Below are 20528 nucleotides of genomic sequence, written 5' to 3'. Positions count from 1 at the left end.
TGGTCAAGTATAATCCCTGTGAATAGAGCTAAATAAAAAATCAATAGAAATACGATTTTGTCCATCAAAAAGTTTATTCAAGTGAACTTAAAATAAGAGAGTATACTTTCAGTTTACTTTTTATGTACTTATCAGAAGTATACTTAACAAAAGTATACTTGGCTCATACTGACAAGTTAAAAGTCTAAGTATTGTATACTTGGCTTATACTGACAAGTATACAGAAAAGTCTAAGTCTATTTGGCTCATAGGCCTATACTTACTTAATCTTTTGATCAAGATATCCTTAAGAAAAGTATAATTAAGTATTCTTGCCTTATAGGCCCACAGAAAATAATACTTGGCTTGTAGTTGTGCTTACTTTTTGATAAAGTAGCCTATTAAAGAGTGTGAGAGTTTGTAAAAGGATATTTTGATGTGAATTTACTTCATTTCATTCAAGTTTTTGTATTATCCATTCACTGTAGAGGCATGCGAGAACAGCACATTTTATAATTTTTTTAGTCTCATCACAAATCATCAAGTCAAATAGCAAAAGGAGCACATCTCTTTATGTAATACATAAATCATTGGCTAAGTACTGAAAGTTAAAGTATACAAAGTAAGCTTTTATGAACTAAAAAGTCATTTTTGCAAGTCCAAGTCAAGTTTCAAGTCTTAAATGTTGGAAGTGGCAAGAAGTGGAATTAAAAAAACTGAAACAGCATCAATATCACATGATGAGCCATCCATATGCATAACCAAACCTTTGCTAGATAGGTTATTTGTTCGGATAGTTATCCACATGGGGATATTAGGCCATTGCATTAAAAGTAATAGGCTTCAGCCCCCGTGACCCTGAAGAGAAAAACATTTATGTGGAAAATGAATGAATGATTCTACAGATATAACAGCATATAAACCTGAAGATATGGTAAATTTTTCCGTGAGGAAAAAATCCAGGGTACTGTGAGGAGTATTTTACATATCACTGCAATTAATTGTGTTAAAGTCCACTTATAATAATTTTAGAAATGATTCAAAGCCTTTGAACGTTTTCGTTTTGGTGAGAAACACTAAAATATGCCTGAGCACTGAGCAGATACTAGTTAAGTTGTTCCAGTTGCCGTGGGCAGATGATGTAATCAGGAGAAAATATGTGATGAAATACCAGCAAATGTTTGATAAGGACAAACGAGAGAAAATATTTAGGCCTACCGTTCATCCATCAAAAGCACGTTCTCTCATGCATGCTCACTGTTGAGCAGTGGGAAGACACGCTCTTCTTCTGCCATTTTATAAAAAAAAAAATAGTGGAGTGACCTTGGTGCCTGTGATGTATAAGAAAAACACCGCTGTAATCTGTAGAAACCTTTCTGAGATGTAAAGGCTAAATTACTTCCAGACAAACATCCCATAAGTGAAACACCTGGCACATGAAGGCTGTCACCGCCCTCTCAAAAATCTTATTTCTGGCCTTGACCACCTAATTTTTCATTCACACCTCTAACCTTATGTCTAAGTATTGCTGTATAGAGAAAAAGTGTAAAACTGCGGCAGCTGAGACAGAAAGGATAGACAGACGTCCGACGTCATGAAATACCACAGTAAGCACACAGGATTTCTTTATTTCCCAGAACCCCATTCTGTCCATTCTTGGAAGCTGATTGAGTGTTAGGGTCAAACCGAGCCAGAGAGCTCAAGCCTGGACCAGACAGAGGAGACTTGTGTTGGACTGTCCAATACAAAGGTTAAACCCTCAGATGTACCCTTTCATAATGTGATGAATGTATTGGTAATAAATCTTAATATGTTTTTTGTGTTTCCTTTACAAATGAAACAGCAGCACTGTGGAAGAGACATTTCACATCGTAAAAGGTAATTTGGCACAGAATGGTATAGCTTTCAACTCAAGCAATTCATCTGATTTTGTACTTTGTTTTGTATAATTTCACACCCTTTGGTGTTACAATAATTCATATTAGACTTGCCCTTGTGAGTTTTCGTTTGTGTCGGTGACTCTGCCTTCATAAATAATGGCTCTTTTCCTCACTGTGTAAATAATATCATCTGTCATTCAGTAAGTTGTATGGCTGTGAAAACATGTTTCATGTCGGCCTACAGGGCGGTAATTAGCACAGCAGCTGTAATATACTGTAACCGGTGGGAATGTATGTAAAGAGGCTTTAAAATCCTAACAGAAATCAAGACACAAACGGGTGAGACGCAGAAGAGAAAGACAAAATATCACCGGTCAAAATTTCATCTCCCAGGAGGTGACCTGAAATTGCAAGTGCAAGGTGGTTTGCATTTAACTTTAACACCTTTATTACAATGCTTATGATTACATTTTAATTAGCAACAATCACTCAACAATGCACACACAACATTTATTTGAAATGTATTCAAGTCACAGTAATTTTACTGTTGTGTATATTTTTTTAATGGTGCAACTTTTTATATATAGTGTACAGCGGTGGAATGTAAGTACTCAAATATTGTACAACCTTGAGCTACTTTACTTGAGTATTTCAGTTTTATACCACTTCTTCTACTCCATTAAAATCCTACTAAAGGGCTCAACATTTATTTGACAGATATAGTTACTTCCTACTTTGCAGATTAAGATGCATCAGTAATAATAATCCAATAATCGCCTGCTTAATTCTGTAACACACTGGGGCCAATTTTCTGCCATGACTGCTTTTACTTTTGATACTTTAAGTGCATTTTTGCTAATAATACTAATATACTTTTACTTAAGTAACATTTTCAATGCAGGACTTTTACTTGTGATGGAATATCTTTTATTATCTGGGTGCTTCCTCCACCATTGATAGCACAACCAGATAGATATTGAGAATATGGAAATATACATTACGTGCTTAGAGGAAATAGGTCTCTGGGGCCATGAGATACTGATGGATGTAGAGAATCACATTGTCTTCATTGGTCAGTGTTTAATCTGGACTCTGTACAGATTTTTCCTTAAAACTTGCAGACACCAAGATATACGACTTTGTTTTAAGACTGAGTCACTGTGGTCGCTCAACAACCAATGTATCACTCCAGAGAACGTTTCAGATTGGGCACACTCTGGTAATTCTTGGCAACAGTCAGTTTCTTATCTATATTACATTGTTTAAATAAAAACACAGACATATTCCAGGATATTAATCTGCTCATATCAGACATTATAAATGTTTTAGTTGCCACTGTGTGCAGTAGTGCCGCTGTGTTCACTCACCGCTGTGCCCGGACACGATAAGGGGTGAACAAACTTTAAGTATTTTCTCACAAGTCCGACAGCATTTCTTGGAAAACTTTTCACAGAAAGCATGTCTGTAATAACGCCAAAGATAATAAGAGGAAGGAGAGACAGCCGGTTAGATAATTTGGCTTGGAGATATTCATTTTCCTGAAGATCCACCCAGGACATACTGTATACGAGAGGCTGGAGTGAGGGATTTAGCTATGTGGGTTCAAAAGAGTTGAGCAAAGACCATTTTTTAAATATTCCTGAACTCCCTGATGAATGGCATCCATGGTTTTCTGGTGCATTAGTGAAGGATTCATATCAGCTGTTTTCACAGCTGTTCTTCTCAAAGCCGTGGTTTAGAGAAACTCATCGCATCCAAAAGCGAAATCTGAGTATATTGTAAGGGATTTTCGAGCTGCAGGGAGGCACTGAACCAGTACCAGCATGATCTTGCACCATAGAAAGAAAGAACATGAATCAAAAAGATCCATACAGCAGCTGTTCAAAGTGCAGTGTTGAGCCTGAAAGCTGCAGTGGGTAGAAATGGAGCAAATATGATTTAAAAAAGTTATTTTTATGAAACGGTCACTATATCCTGACAGTAGTGCATGAGACAGGTAATCTGAAAAAAAAAATCACGTGTCCTCCGGTGCTTCTAACGGCATCTGCAAGATTTCACAGACCGGAGGAAAACAACCAATCAGAGCCAAGCTGGAGCCTGCCGTCCAGCTGCCGTCTATGAGAGCCGGCTGTCAATCACTCACAAACTCCGATCAAACGATCAAACTAGGCAGCGCTGATCAATTATGAATCAATATTCTGTAACTGTAATGTATTTCTCGACTCAAATGTTTTCAGAAACATCTTGTAGTGTACTGTTTAGCTGTAAAATTAGAAAGTTTGTGACCCAGCAGCCATGTTGAGATCAGTTGAGGAAATACCAAGCACCGCCCACCAGCCGGTAACAGCACACTACAAGATGATTCTGAAAACATCTGAGGTGAGAAATAGACATTACAGTAACAGAATATTGATTCATATTTGATCAGCGCTTCCTAGTTTGACCGTTTGATCGGAGTTCGTGAGTGATTGACAGCTGCCTCCGTTGACTGAACAGCCAATAGGAACGCTCTCTCTCTGAAATGACCTGTGATTGGCCAAAGTCTCCCGTCACAGGCTAGATTTTTTTAAAGCCTGAAAACAGAGCCATGAGGAGTAGCAGAAGTCTAGTTTTCTCTCAGAGCACTTGAATTACAAAATGCTGAAAGGTTATTTAGGAATTTTTGCAACTTCTTGTTTGTAAAAGTCCTATGAAATCATAACAGCTACTGAGTTTTCATGTCAAATGATCCATCTCCATGACAACTGAACTGATGAATGACTCTTTTGAATGAGGATCTGAGCCAGTTAATTCCTGTCCAACACAGTTAATTTCTGCAAAGATTAGAACTGAGAGGTTTGTGTATCAAACGTTCCCCTAACAGGGCGATAAGACCCCTCGACATATGTTTTACTATAGCAGTAATGAGGCACAGTATAACAGAAACTGGAGTTCTTTGTAAAAGCTGATCTCACTTCTTCCATCAATAAAATGTGCCCTTTGTGAAAGTATCCACGTCCAACTAAGCTCATTAAGAATACAGATCAGGCCATTCAGACATTATAGGACATTATAGGAACTGTACTGTACTGTATTTATATTGATGTTCATGGCTGCCTTTTTAAATAAATATACAATCAAATAAAACAGAAAATATGTCCAACAAATCAAAATGTTGGACGTTGGTTAAACTAGTGAAACCATGCACTGAGGTGAAAAAGTGAATGTTTTCCTACCCAAAATGAACCACGTTGATACATTTCCAACCTAAAAAAGCGAAATTTCAGTGGATAAAATCATACTTTGAATTCCCAGACATATCCACATTTTGTCTTTTGTTATTCAAAAATGTTTCAGAGAGAAAACACTCCCTTATGATTCATGTCTTTGAACTTAAAACAAATCCCTCCATAGTTTCTGAATTCCACTGGTGGTAAGTAGTCTTTCTCCTAAAGCCAAGTAGGCTTTTGCAATATGGTCCCCGTTAGCTTCATAGTCACTCTGTCAAATAATAAATCAATCTCAACTGTACTGAATTCCTCCATGGTTGCAAACCCATTAACCTCTTCACTATCCATGAGCAACTGGGTCGTACAGTTCTGATGTGCTCATCCTGAAGACCTAACAGCACACAAAAACACAGTTCATCCATTACTTACAGCAAATCAGTATTTAACCCCCAGAGACCGACATTACTGTGTATAAGAGGTTGTAGCGGGATCAGTTTTAAAGCTAGAGTGAAGATACTTGTATCATATGAAACTAGAAAACCTAAGGAATCCATTGGTGCCATGCATGTCGGGAAGGAGGCTAAATACCGCTCGTATGTTTGGCAAAATTTTGGCGAGGGAAAACTAGCATGCCGATTTTCAAAGGGGTCCCTTGACCTTTGACGTCAAGATATGTGAATGAAAATAGGTTTTATGGGTACCCACCAGTCTCCCCTTTACAGACATGCCCACTTTATGATAATCACATGCCGTTTTGGGCAGTATAAATGTGTTATTTTCGCCTTTTGTAAAAATGGTTTCTGCATACTGGGATCCCTAAACAGTCTTGGAATTGTATAAATTGGGTATATTGGGTATTGGCCATTTCATTGTAGTGAGACCATTTTTTAAAATTTGACCCCACTGTATAAAATGACCTGTGACGACCTCTAGGATAATCACAGCCTCATGAAACTTTACAGCCACAAACTAGAGGCCGAGAGCATTCAGAGGATGGATGGCTTTCCCAGATTGACAATAAGGGAGTTTCTGAGCAGTTTCCAGAACAGAAGTGCTCACTATCCAATTGCCAAAAAATGCAATTTTTGCAGAAATCTCCAAATGTCAAAAGTGTTTGATACCAAATCACAGCATTGCTTTTTCTATTGTGTTTCTCAAGGTCTTCGTGTCTTAATGTGGTATTTTGGAGGGATGTTTGATCAATTTTAGCAGTTCTAAAGTGGTTAAAAAGGGTTCAATTTATCATCAAATCTGTGTAACAAATGGTATCGACCCAAAACTTGCTGCAACAACTTATGAGACATAATAGAGCATGGGAAGGGCCATTATATACCTCTATCATAATGGTTTAAGCCCTTGTACACTCTCACATTTTATTTTAATTCATTCATTCATTCATTCATTCATGTTTATTTCTGATATATGGCCTAGAACAACTTGACACACAGTGCTGAGCTGCATCTCATATCAATCCTCAGGTTCCCAGCTTTAAGATGATGTACACCACTTCTATGTGACATCTACTGCTGTATCCTGCTGTCTCCCCTTACAGACCCCCTGTACCCCCCTAAAAAAGACATAAAGGGGTCAATGTTGGTCTCTTAGGGTTAAGAAGAACCAAATTTCCCCTCAAGAATCAGCATCTCATCTTATCTTTTTGGTGTTTTTGTATGAGCTATATGTAAGTACTGCAAAGGTCACACACCCATGCCAACAGCCGCACCCAATATGGTTTGCAAAGTACAGATAGCTGACTGTAGCTACAAGGGTGAGCATGGGGTAATATGTTTCACACAATGTCAAAGACTGGACAAAGTGATTGATCTGATGGTGTCCATATTGTTCATCTAACTGGACAGACACTGGTCTTAATAGTAGACTACACTGAAATTGCTGTTGATGGGCTATACATTGAATTGTAGCGCCTCCACCTGTTTGTATATGTTTTGCACACGAAGTTGCATTTTACATTTTATATTTGTTCTCACTTTTATCCTCACTGATACTATTACTACGTTCCTATAAATGACCATGAAGTTTGCACACCAGTGATTCTCATTCAGCTGGGCATACAGTTTTATATTTAGGTTACGTTACGATTGTTTATATGTTGTCTTTATTTCTAATGTTTCCTAATGTTGCACTGTTTTGAACTGCTGAGATGCATTCAAAGACAAGTTATATTAAGTATATTGTATTGTATTTTGCATTAAAGCCTACAGAAGGGAGAGATTCCCACTCGTCTTCATATTCAGGGACCCGCATATCTGCCTGAGAGATTGTTGGATATGATGCACTACAGTGTGTGGGCTCAGTCTCTGACTGGGCTGATATCCACTAGAAGAGACAATAGGCCTTTTGTCACCACAGACGTTTTGGCATGTCATAGCAGGAAAAACACAAGTGTTATTAATAATCTTAATAAAGGTTGCATCATTGTGTTCTAGCTCCGGGGCTCTGCTATTGTGCCGGACCTTTGGCATGGCTTTATGAATAACACAAAGCCATCATTATTTATATCAATTACACCTGTGTTTTCCCTCTCGAGACAAGTTAAAACATCTGCAAATTAACTGGTTTTCTTCATCCTAAGCGTAATAAAAGAGGTCTCTTTCACTCCTTGTAATGAAGTACTGTCCTGATGTCAGAAAATAATGTTGAAACTTTAAAGGTCCCACATTGTAAAAAGTGTGATTTTCATGTTTTTTTTTTATTATCAGTTATAATTGTACTGTATATCGTGCCCTATGGGCAAGTGTGTATCTCTGTTTTGACTATGTCTTATATGTGTTTTATCTATTAATTTGATTCTGTCAAAGACAAATTTCTGTTACCTGTGACAGACAATAAAGTTTTTCTTATCTTATCTTATCTTATCTTATCTTATCTTATCTTATCTTATCTTATCATATCTTATCTTATCTTATCTTATAAAACAGGTTTAAGTGCTAGGCTATATAAATACTGTGAAAGTAGGCTATCGAAATACTCAATCCATGGAGAAACACAGCCCGTATTCAGAAACTGTGGTGACCTCGAGGATAATCACAGCCTCATGAAACTTGACAGCCACAAACTGGAGACCTGGAGCATTCAGAGGATGGATGGCTTTCCTAGGTAGATTAACAATAAAGGGGTTTTTGAGCAATTTCCAGAACAGAAGTGATCGCCATTCGTATGCCAAAAAAAATGAAATTTTTGCACAAATCTCCAAATGTCAAAAGTTTTTGATAACAAATCACAGTATGGCTTTTTCTTTGGTGTTACTCAAGGTCTCTGTGCCTTAATGTGGTATTTTGGAGGGATTATTGATCATTTTTATCACTTCTCGAGTGATAAAAAATGGTTAGATTTAGCACCAATTCTGTGTAACAAATAGGGTCAACCCAAAAACTTATGAGACATGGGAATGGCCATCACATATTTATATAATAATGTTCTAAGCCCTTGTACACTTTTAAAATGTATTTTGAATTAATTAATTAATTAATATTTATTTCTGATTTATGACTCGACAACTTGACACAATTTGAGCTACATTTCAAATTAATCTCCACGCTACCATCTTTCAGATTATTTAGACATTTCAAATTTATTCCAATTGTTTAACAGACCCTGATTATTTTTTTTTAATTTGTATTCTTCTTTTCCTTTCCTTATATCATATTTGCTGTAATTTGATTTTATTATATATTATTTTTATACTGTGAAATATATTTACTGAAATTGTTTTAATGAAAAATCTGAACATGTTTATGTAACTACTGTACTTAACTTTAAAAATATATTTAGCACAAAATCTGGGATTTTAGATTATTTAGCCATTTCAAATTTATTCCAATTGTTTAACAGACCCAGATCTTTGCATCTTATTTGTTGTAGTTTTATTTTATTTTATTTTTATTTTATTTTATTTTTATACTGTGGAATATATTTACTGATTTTTAACTTTAAAAATATATTTAACACAAAATCTGGGATTTTAGATTATTTAGCCATTTCAAATTTATTCCAATTGTTTAACAGACCAAGATCTTTGCATCTTAACAGACCCTGATTGGTTTTTATTATTATTATTATTATTATTATTATTATTATTATTATTATTATTATTATCCTTTCCTTGTATCTTAATTGTTGTAATTTTATTTTATTTTATTTTTATACTGTGAAATATATTTATTGAAATTTTGCAAAGAACATATTTATGTAACTCTTGTACTGAACTTTAAAATATATTTAGCACAAAATCTTGGATGTCCAATTATTTAGACATTTCAAATTTATTCCAATTGTTTAACAGACCCAGATCTTTGCATCTTATTTGTTGTAATTTAATTTCATTTCATTTCATTTTTATACTGAAAAATATATTTACTGATTTTTTTTGCAATGAATATGTTTATGTAACTACTGTACTGAACTATTATAAATAAAGTATATAAAATAAAAGGAATACAAATAAAAATACAGTTTTTTGCAATGAACATTCTTATGTAACTACTATACTGAACTTTGTAAATAAAGTATATAAAATGAAATAAATAAAAATAAAAGTAAATTTTTTTTGCAATGAACATGTTTATATAACTACTGTACTGAACTTTTTATTTAGACATTTCAAATTTATTCCAATTATTTAACAGACTCTGATTGGTTTATTATTATTATTATTATTATTATTATTATTATTATTATTATTATTATTATTATTATTATTATTATTATATCCCTTTCCTTGCATCTTATTTGTTGTAATTTAATTTAATTTAATTTAATTTATTTTTTTTGCTGTGAAATATATTTACAGATTTTGTTTTTGCAATGAACATGTTTATGTAACTACTGTACTGAACTATTATAAATAAAGTATATAAAATAAAATGAGTCAAAATAAAAGTACAGTGTGATATTAGTACTTCCTCCTGTCTGTGGCCTGTATAGGTGTGTGACTCTGTGGTGCTGCAGCTCCACCTGCTGGTCACAGGTAGTAACAGCTGCAGAGGAGGAGAAGTGTTGAAGATGGCGACTGGAGTCCTTCAGAGAGTCAGCGGTGGTCTGGGTCGGGCTAAAAGCAGGGCCCTGTCGGCCGGACAGCTCGTCGTGTTGAGCAGGTGATGTTAGTCTTCAGTGTGCATGCTCAGTGTTCATCTCTGCAGGGTTTGTAGTCAGCTGTGTTGTCATTTCTGCAGCAGGTTTTCTGTGTTGGCGATGAGCTGAGCATGGGGCGAGCTAGCCCCTTTGACTGCTAGCCAGTCCTCAGTCCTCAGTGGCCTTCAGCTTTACTCTCACATGCACACACTTCACCCTTAAAAACACTTTAACATTTAGCATTAAAGCTGTGTGTATTTTGCAGGTGAAGGTGAAATAATGCAAGTTTCTGTCATCTTTTGTTATTGAGCATCTCAAAGGCTCAAGGTCAATTTGGTAGTTTATTGTGTAAATGTGATGTATCTGCTTATTATGTATTAATAATAGTAGCTATGTAATACTGATACATGCAGTAAGGTTAATGCACTGTTAGCAAGTGGTGGAGGAAGTACTCAGGTTAACTAAAAGTAGCAATACCACAGTGTAGAAATACTCTGTTACAAATAAAAATCATGCATATTCAAATTTGAATAGCATTAAGTACCAAAAGTAAAAGGACTTATATTTCAGAATGGCTTATTAAGATTTTGATAATTAATGCATTATTGCTTTTTAATGTTGCAGCTAGTGAAGGTGGATCTATTTTGTATTACCTTATACTGTATGCTGCTGGGTAGCTTGTGAATGGATAGATGCAGTAAGGTTAATGCACTGTTAGCAGTGGTGGAGGAAGTACTCAGGTCTATTACTTTACTAAAAGTAGCACAGTGTAGAAATACTCTGTTACAAGTCAAAAGCATGCATATTCAAATTTGAATAGCATAAAGTACCAAAAGTAAAAGTGTTGATATTTCAGAATGGCTTATTTGGATTTTAAGTATTGATGCATTATTGCACTTTTAATGTTGCAGCTAGTGAAGGTGGATCTAATTGTTATTACCTTATACTGTATGCTGCTGGGTAGCTTGTGAATTCCCATCCTGGGGATCAATAAAGTCTTATCTTAAACAATAATAATACATCATATTTTTGATTATATTTTGTGTTTATTTATCTGAAGTAACTAAAGGTATCAAATGAATGTAGTGAAGTAAAGTGTACAATATTTGTAGGGATGCACCGATATACCGATACTGGATCGGATATGTTTATATACTATACACATTATATACCGTAATTTTAATTCCTGTTTCAGTTTTGAACAATGTTTTGCTGCATTAAAAAGATTTCCACTTGAATTATAATTCCTGCTAATTTTGAAGATTTTTTTACCAAGTTGCTGGTGCACGATTTATTATTTTAATAATAAATAACAATTCAATAAATAAATATCTATGTATTTATTTGTTACATTTTGTTTTACAAAGTTAGAAAAGCAATATTTAAGTTAAGCCTGATGTTGTCATACACATAAAATAGTGATCTGGTCTCTTCCACACAGTGAGGCATAGAGCTTATTAATTAAAGCATGGTATTGGATCAGTACTCGGTATCGGCCGATACCCAAAGCCCAGGTATCGCTATCGGGACTGAAAAAGTTGGATCGGTGCATCCCTAAATATCCGCTCTGAATTGTAGTAGAGTAGAATTATAAGGCAGCAGAAAATGGAAATACCTCAACATTTTACTTAATACAGTACTTGAGTGAATGTATTTAGTTGCTTTAAATCCCTGTGACCTGCTGTATCACAGTGTGTATACTATATGGATCAGAGGTACTGACATTTCAAGCCCAGTCTGTATTGTGACTGAAGTATTGCTCTTTACAACAACGGCTATAAACCTGAAATTAAGCGTTATTACATTTTCTGTCAATGAAGCATGTCGGCTCATATAAAGATAATAATAGATAATATATCTATAATAATGAATAAGCCAGTCTTGCTGTAGATTCATACCGGTCATAAAATAATTTCTCATCCATCCAGTTGTTGTTTATCGTGACTCGTCTGTGTTTGCAGGGGTTTTGCAACATCAAGCAGCAGAGATGGACAGGACAGCTGGTTTAAGTCGCTGTTTGTGAGGAAAGTTGATCCCAGGAAAGATACACATGCCAACCTACTGACCAAAAATGAGGAAAGTAACCTGTACAAAATTCAGTGTAAGTTCACTTCATAGTATTCATACTTAAAAATAAACCAATTATCTTTAAGTAATTATGAGATTGCTCTGATGTATGACCTTCTTTTTCAGTCCATAATGTCAAGCCAGAGTGCCTGGATGCGTACAACAAACTCTGGTGAGTGTTCATATTATTGTCTAAGCTGTTATTAACTTGTACTTAAGCAAAAGTAGTGTCTGCAGTAGTAGTAGTAGTAGTAGTAGTAGCAGTATGAGACCGTGACAACCTAGTACATGATGTAAAAATACTTGTGAGCAGTCTATTCCTGTGAGGTGATTGACAAGCAGGCATGACTTCAATCCTTCACAGACCAACCTTGCTCATACCTAAGATGACTGGACGCCATCTGCTTGTAGTTGGGGACTAATTTTAGACTTGCGACATTAGACAGAAGACATGTGACCACAAGATTGTTATTTAGATTGTGCATCAAATGCACCCTTGGTTAAACTGTATTTCAGTATTTGGTTGGTGTTTCTCATTCATCACAGTGAGGATGTTCTGCCCTCCATCCATGCTGATAAGTACTACCCCTGTGAGCTGGTGGGCACCTGGAATACCTGGTATGGAGAACAAGACCAGGCTGGTAGGATTTCATATCAACACACAGACATCTGCAGTGTGACAGGTCTGGGGTCTGCACAGTTTGCAGATCAGCAGGCATGTTACACTGCACATCCACACTCACGCACGTACGTACGTATCATGTCAAGGTTTTTTTTTTTTAAACTTAGAGAAGCTGTAGTACTTCCTCTCTCTTGGAAATCAGTTAACAACACAAAACAATGACAGATGTCACCCAGAAACCCTCACAGGTACTGCATTTAGCATACAGAAATATGCTCAAATCATAACATGGCAAACTGCAGCCCAACAGGCAACAACAGCTGTCAGTATGTCAGTGTGCTGACTTGACTATGACTTGCCCCAAACTGTGTGTGATTTTCATAAAGTAGGCATGTCTGTAAAGGGGAGACTCGTGGGTACCCATAGAACCCATTTTCATTCACATATCTGGAGGTCAGAGGTCAAGGGACCACTTTGAAAATGGCCATGCCAGTTTTTCCTCGCCAAAATTTAGCATAAGTTTGGAGCGTTATTTACCCTCCTTCCCGACATGCTAGTATGACATGGTTGGTACCAATGGATCATTCGATTTTCTAGTTTCATGATACCAGTATCGTCACTCTAGCTTCAAAACTGAGCCTGCTACAACCTTAAAATCTCAAGTTCTGTTAACGCGTTAAAGAAATTAGTGGCGTTCAAACAAATTTGCATTAACACATTATTATGGCGTTAACTTTGACAGCCCTAACTACCTCATATGACCATTCCTGTTTTCCAGAGTCAGTATTTCATACTTTTCTCATTCCACAACTACATTATGTTGTATTAATTGTTGTCCAGTAGCACAATGCAATCCTGAATTATTGGCTTGATAGTATTTACACAAACAGACTCATCCATTAAGTCAAATATCCATGAAAGATAATTCAGTGTCATTGCCTAATATAACCTGTACAGACTAACAAATCTTTAATTCTGTGTCATCTTACTAGTTAATAATCTTCAATTATCAGGATGCAGCTCATTAACTTTTTAAAATCTAATGAAAAATATGGCATTTTCACAAAGATGTGTGCAGTTAAGGACATTCTTGCCTTATATTGATTCAACCTTCTCACACAGGGAGAAAAATTGTGCCAAAGGTTATACTGTAAATCTTACAGCTGGAGGAATGTTTTTATCATAGTATTTAATGATCCTGCTTTGAATCAATTGACATTTCTGTTGTTTGTGTGCATCTATGATATATTTGTTTCCGTCTCCCTAGTTCATCTGTGGCGTTACAGAGGTGGATACCCGGCTCTTACAGACGTGATGAACAAGCTCAAGCAGAACCAGGTAAAGACTCCTTCAGATGCATCTTGTTTCAGTGCTTTAGTAGTGTGCTTATAAATGGAGTATAGCCATCAGTCGGCGTAAAGCTTATTGATTGGTGTCTGTCCGTTGGCAGGAGTTCACAGCTTACAGGAAGGAGCGAGGTAAGATGCTGATGTCTCGCAGAAACCAGCTCCTGCTGGAGTTCAGCTTCTGGAACGAGCCTGTTCCCCGAGAGGGCCCCAACATCTACGAGCTCCGGTCCTACCAGCTCAGGGTGAGTTCATCTCATCATTAGCCGTGCTATACATGTTTGTGATGGAGTGAGAGTGTCGAGCCCAGCCCGACCTGATGTCTGACTGGGCCCAAACTTCATAATCAGCACTTTTACCAACAATCCAAACATTCATTAAACTTAAAACAGCTCATATTGAGTTAATCGCTTGATTATGGCCGAAATTATAATCCTGGTTATTTTGATCAATATTGATATCACGATTATTTATCACTATTATTCATAGATTTCAGGGACAAAATATTTGTATTACACTACAATTGCGCTGCTTTCACTTCCATGATGTGCTACATTCCTGCTAATGTACAAATATTTGCATCACAATAAGGGTGCAAAATAAAATTGTACCAAAACCTTTGACCCAAATTAAATCAACAGAGCTACAGTGCTACACTCCTGCTAATTAACAAATCAAAATAAAACTTAAAATAAAGTTCTTCTCCACCTGAATGCAGTGCATTTCAGTTTGCCTGTCTGCTCTCTGTTGTATAACAGAACTAGTAAAGTACAGTGTACTCGACTCTTCTAATCTGTACTGCAGCTGCAACATTCAGGAAAGTCTTTCACTGGCTGTCGCTGTAGTGTGCACGCGTAGCAGCATTACAGCTCCCCAAAAGTGAAGCCAAAACATCTCAATCAACCCCTGCTGGCTGTTAGTTGAGGAAGCGATTTATTTCGATATTTAGTGGAGTTTTCTATGAGCGTAGCATTTTAAACGTCAGTATCGCAGTCGATCATGTTCATTTAATTGTGGGAAGCCAAAATCGTATTTGCGATTTTCAATTAATTATGCAGCCCTAGTTCATCGCATTTATATAGCCCCCACAAATCACAAAAACAATCTGTAGAGCATACAACACTCTCAGTTAGAGTAGAGCTGAGCTATTAATAATCAGTATGTTTTGTCCAGGGAAAGTTCATTCACATTTTGCATCATCACCACTAGGAGCTACCCCTGTACAAATAAAGTCTTGTTTTGTTAACGTCTGAGCAGCTCTTCTGACGCAGCTGTAGGTCCCCTCCACAGCAGTCGTTGCAGAAAGGGACAGCGTTACTCTTTCACTTTTCCTAGCTCACGTTTTTGTGTTGAGACTGATGATCTCCAAGTCACATGCTTTGCTTCTGTGACCTTTAAATTATCTCTGCTCTTACAAAAGCTTTCAGGATGAGAGCAGTGCTCAAACAGTCACCAGTTCTGCTCTTTTATCCTCCACATAAACACTTTGTATCTGTTTATGGACACATAGATGAAACTGGCAATCCGGTGGCTCAATGGTTAAATTTACTGATCCTACATAATGCTCCATACACATCACGCTCTGCAGATTAAGTCGTTCTTCCTGATCCGAAAGGAAAAAAACTGTCTCTAGATCAGCGCTCCCTGGGACATGTAGTGAACGCAAGATATTATCCCTCATCACTGACTGGGATTACATCTTGGGCGTTTGTTGTTTTAAGCACCAGAGAATGATTGAAGAAGCCTTGGTATGTAATTGTTATTGCAGCTTATCTTCACGATGACAAAATACCTGTGTTACGTCTTCGCCATTTATTTGCGTTAACGTGTTTACTTTGGAAAGACGAAGAAGAAGGTGTGACACCAATCTGTAGTTTGGAAAGCTGTTTGATTGTAATAAAGAATATTGTGTTTTCTTTCTTGCAGCCAGGAACCATGATCGAGTGGGGTAATTACTGGTAAGGCAGCCTGAATTCGTTTCACTCACTGAACTGTAGTTACAGAACAGTTGCACTACATGAAACCCTTCTCGCCACGCTGTCATTAATAAGAGCTATTCCACAGAGAGGCACTACTTTCAAGCTGAACTGTCATGCTCTCGAGCCAAGATTCAAATACAAGTGGAATATTACGCACACTACAAATGTATGTACCTAATAGTTCAGTATAATGATCCTTTTCTCGAGCCAACAGGTCGACATTTATCAGTTTGTGCAATACGGTTGATTGCAATTGATTTAAATGAAGACGTGAGCTTTCTGCACACGCCTTAGTTTTCCATTGTTTTTTCCCCCTCTGATTGCCCTGTAGAGGATTTCTCTCTTGATCTTTGTACTTGTCTGACATGTTTCTACTCGATTTTATTTCACAACTTGTTTTGCACCTTCAGGGTTCAACACTAATGTGTTTTTTTTTGGGGCTGTCAAAGTTAAAGCGATAATAACGCATTACACAACTTGAGATTTTTAGGTTGTAGCACGCTGCTCAGTTTAAAAGCTAGAGTGAAGCTACTGGCATCATATGAAACTAGAAAAACCTAAGGAATCCATTGGTACCCACCATCATACTAGCTTGTCGTGAAGGAGGCTAAATAAAGCTCCAAATGTATGCTACATTTTGGCGAGGAAAAATGTTATGGTAATTTTCAAAGGGGTCCCTTGACCTCTGACCTCAAGATATGTGAATGAAAATGGGTTCTTGGGTACCCACAAGTCTCCCCTTTACAGACCCATTTTATGAGAATCACATGCAGTTTGGGGCAAGTCATAGTCAAGTCAGCACACTGACTCACTGACAGCTGTTGTTGCCTGTTGGGCTGCAGTTTGTCATGTTATGATTTGAGCATATTTTTTATGCTAAATGCAGTACCTGTGAGGGTTTCTGGACAATATTTGGCATTGTTTTGTGTTGTTAATTGATTTGCAATAATAAATATATACATACATTTGCATAAAGCAAATATATTTGCCCACTCCCATGTTGATAAGAGGATTAAATACTTGACAAATCTCCCTTTAAGGTACATTTTGAACAGATAAAAAATGCGATTAATTTGCGATCAATTATGGACAATCATGCGATTAATCATGATTAAATATTTGAATCGATTGACAGCCCTTTTTTTAATCATACATAGCCCGGGCAAGCTGGAAACCCTTATTGTTGAGCCCAGATCTTTGTCAGTGGTGTCAGCTGTAACCGATAACTTTGAAATGTCGTTATACTGTCAACTCGTCCGTATCTTTTTCCAGTTAACACATTTGTGGTAATTCTTAGCTGTCATCTGCATGATTTTATATGTAAATATAACTTAAAATAACTTGAATATCATCCAGGCTTTTCTGCTTTGAGGCTTCACATCGCCCTTCTTCCTATTAAAGCAGACATGATATGAATAATCACAGGAGAAAAAACACCTTTCTTTGATTAAATGAAGCTGCTATTCTTTTCTCATGTTTGCATTACTTTAACCAGCCTGTATTTCAACAAACCTCTATGGTCATGTAGATTATGCCAGCAAAGCAATTTAAGGCAATTTCAATATAATTTGTGTAGTTGAAGGCTTAAACTTCGTCTTGGAGTTACAGCAACATGAAGAACTTTATGGTTTTGTATCCAGATGGTGATTATGATTTAAATAAGTACATCATGTTTGCTTTGGGGGGAAATATTCCACTCATTTCACGTGGACTTGGCCCACGTTGAGATTCATAAACATGTATACAGAAAAGTAATGGCGTCACATCTTATGGTTGGATGTGATGTTGTAATGGATAATCACAACAACAAAACGGACTAAATCCAATTGTGTAAATGAAAAACAGTCCAGAATCAACAGTGTGTGTGCAGGCCTGGTCTTGTTATGTCAGATGAAGCCTTGGTGGTTTTTGGCCTGCGTGACTGAAGTTGTTCTTGTCTGCAGGGCCAGAGCCATCGGATACCGCCAGCACAACAGAGAAGCCGTGGGAGGGTTTTTCTCACAGATCGGCAACCTCTACATGGTCCATCACCTCTGGGGTAAGCTCAGATAGCAGCTTTATGGACAATTACATACTGATAGTATGTAGATAACCATGCTAGTGCTGAAATAATTAGTTGTTCCACAGAAAATGAATCAACAATAGTTTTGATAATCGACTATTTAAGTCATTTATGAAGCAAAGATTTGCTTATTGTAAATATATTTGAGTTTCGGACTGTTTGTTTGGACAAAAAAGTAATTTGAATTTGTCATCTGGTCATTTTTCATTATTTTACAGCTTCACTAAGTGATATTTTTTAAACCAACAATGGATCAAATGACTCTCTAATTTGAACTGGGTCACTTGTAGTGAAGAACCCACATATAATTATCACCCAACATTGCAGTTCCTCTCAGCTCTACAGAGCGTTTTTAGTACTTTAGGCTCTTTGTTTAGATTTTCTGGCCCATAACTTTTGTTTTGGTTTAGTCTCACCGCTCCGACTTGTGTTTCCAGTTGCAGCAGACGTCTGTTATCTGCGAGAAAGCTCTGATAAACTGACTACCTGCCCAGCACCATACAGCAGATAAAGTGAACACCGTGGAGCATTTAGCAGATTTTTCCCACAGAAGTTGGTGGAGGAGACCAAAACAGAGCTAAAAGGAGAGTGAATATTGGACTTAAATTGATCAGGTGGACACAAACATGACAGCATGAATGTTCATGTTGCTCCTTGTCTGCTTGAATATGCAGCTGTTTGCTTAAACATTCACCGCAACAACTTAATTTTATTTATGGTGATAACGATACCACCCCGTTGTTTACAGCTGAATTCCGCTGTAGTGTCCAGAAAAATCTGTTAAACAATTAATCAAAAAATTGTTTCCAGATTAATCAATAAAGAAAATAATTGCTTATTGCTGCACTAATTTAAGCAGATCTGCTTCTAACTTTTAGTGCAGTGACTCATTTTACCATGAGCAGTGCTATAATGTGTGATTTGTTGGTTGCAGCGTACAAAGACCTGCAGTCCAGAGAAGACACGAGGCACGGTGCCTGGCAGCAGGATGGCTGGGACGAGGTGGTGTATTACACAGGTGAGCAAAAACAAATCCTTTTCTAAACACAAAAGTGGTGATGAAAACTCATAGCTGTGTGACTGAGAACTTTTAAAAGGCTCTTCCTTCATGTTTTTAGGGTTGTATCTAATTTGTTTTGAGTAACAACATATTGAACTTTTTTAGAGCTTCCTGAACCTGATCAATATTAAAAGGACTTTAAACCATGAGGACGCACTAAATCAGCTCTTAATGTTTCCACCTTTCTCCAGTTCCTCTCATTCAACATATGGATTCCAGGATTATGATCCCGACAAAGGCTTCCCCGCTGCAGTGAGACGAGAGACGAGCTGGAAGCTGAAAAATCAAGTGGCACCCTCCTTTTTGAATGTTACATCCACCCAGACCATCGATATCACTGTTTCAACCTCCTGTCAGTGCTGCCAAACATCCCTTCTCTTTTCTTGTCCTTGCTTTATTATTTCAAGATGTCACCGGGACAGAGGAGGAAACTATCAACAACTAGAATAGTCAAAACTACTTACAGGCCTTGGCGATGCACAACTTTTGGTCAATTAAAACCTCCTGATGGTCGTTATGTCTGACGTCTGGTGCCACATTAAAACTGGTCCATGAAGAGAGCTCATCTCTAAGTTTAGAACCAACCAAAGTTACTTGAAAAGACGAGCAGCTGTTTGGTGTGTAAGTAGATAGGAATAATATCGCTGCGGAAGCTCACTGCAACAATGCAGTAGCTGTATTTATTTAATGTAAATTTGGAATACATATGTTTCAAGTGTGCTTAGGAGCCATGCCATTGCTTAGTGGAGTGAAAGGACGCCTCTGTATATTCATGAAAACTGTTTTTCTGTTGCTAATTATAATGATGATAAAGTACGTCATGGTGTAAAATGGAAACCTCATTTTATATTTGATTGAGGTCTATTATAAATCAAACATTTTGTTTTGGAAAACTACTCCTTTCAGTTGCTTTTTTGGATGTTCCTAGGTTCCCTGTCATGGTAGTGTTACGGTTTCATGGTGCTGTGTTTGTAACTATGGCTCCTACATTTTTCTTGTGAAGATAGCATGCCTGGTTTTAAAACCGGTTTTTAATCCAACATGTTTTAATGGGGCGTAACTATCATGTTATCCATCAGTGGCTGAGTGAATCTGGCACTAAGTGGGCATACTGCTGCATATTTATTGTTAAAGGAAGCATGTTTATCTCATCTGTCTGTTCATCGGTTCATAGGGAACAGTGTGGAGGGGAGGACAAGAACGCCGACACAGATTAAAGCAATTCAAACCACA

The 20528-nt window shown here is 37.0% G+C and overlaps 1 protein-coding gene across 2 annotated transcripts; it reads left to right on the top strand.

The window, feature by feature from the left end:
• Nucleotides 1-10025: 10025 nt before the first annotated feature.
• On the top strand, nucleotides 10026-20526 carry LOC119491461 (protein NipSnap homolog 2-like). 2 transcript variants are annotated; one of them, XM_037775546.1, is made up of 10 exons: nucleotides 10026-10182; nucleotides 12121-12260; nucleotides 12353-12398; nucleotides 12773-12867; nucleotides 14116-14186; nucleotides 14299-14439; nucleotides 16121-16152; nucleotides 18117-18211; nucleotides 19170-19253; nucleotides 19487-20526. In XM_037775546.1, the coding sequence occupies exons 1-10, from the start codon at nucleotides 10091-10093 to the stop codon at nucleotides 19549-19551; spliced, it is 861 nt and encodes a 286-aa protein (XP_037631474.1). In that variant the 5' UTR covers nucleotides 10026-10090; the 3' UTR covers nucleotides 19552-20526. The 2 variants fall into 2 exon arrangements, with proteins under 2 accessions (XP_037631474.1, XP_037631475.1); XM_037775547.1 differs by lacking the exons at nucleotides 19170-19253; nucleotides 19487-20526 and adding an exon at nucleotides 18673-19158.
• The last annotated feature ends 2 nt before the right edge of the window (nucleotides 20527-20528 follow it).

Source organism: Sebastes umbrosus, chromosome 7, assembly GCF_015220745.1.
Source record: "Sebastes umbrosus isolate fSebUmb1 chromosome 7, fSebUmb1.pri, whole genome shotgun sequence".
NCBI classification, from domain to species: Eukaryota; Metazoa; Chordata; class Actinopteri; order Perciformes; family Sebastidae; genus Sebastes; species Sebastes umbrosus.
Note: the sequence above shows the minus strand (reverse complement) of the source record. Positions and strands in the feature narration are given on the sequence as shown.

Coding starts and splice junctions, on each gene's coding strand:
- LOC119491461 (XM_037775546.1), top strand. CDS start 10,091: ATGGCGACTGGAGTCCTTCAGAGAGTCAGCGGTGGTCTGGGTCGGGCT. Junction 16,153..18,116: donor ATCGAGTGGGGTAATTACTG/GTAAGGCAGCCT, acceptor TCTTGTCTGCAG/GGCCAGAGCCATCGGATACC. Junction 18,212..19,169: donor CATGGTCCATCACCTCTGGG/GTAAGCTCAGAT, acceptor TGTTGGTTGCAG/CGTACAAAGACCTGCAGTCC.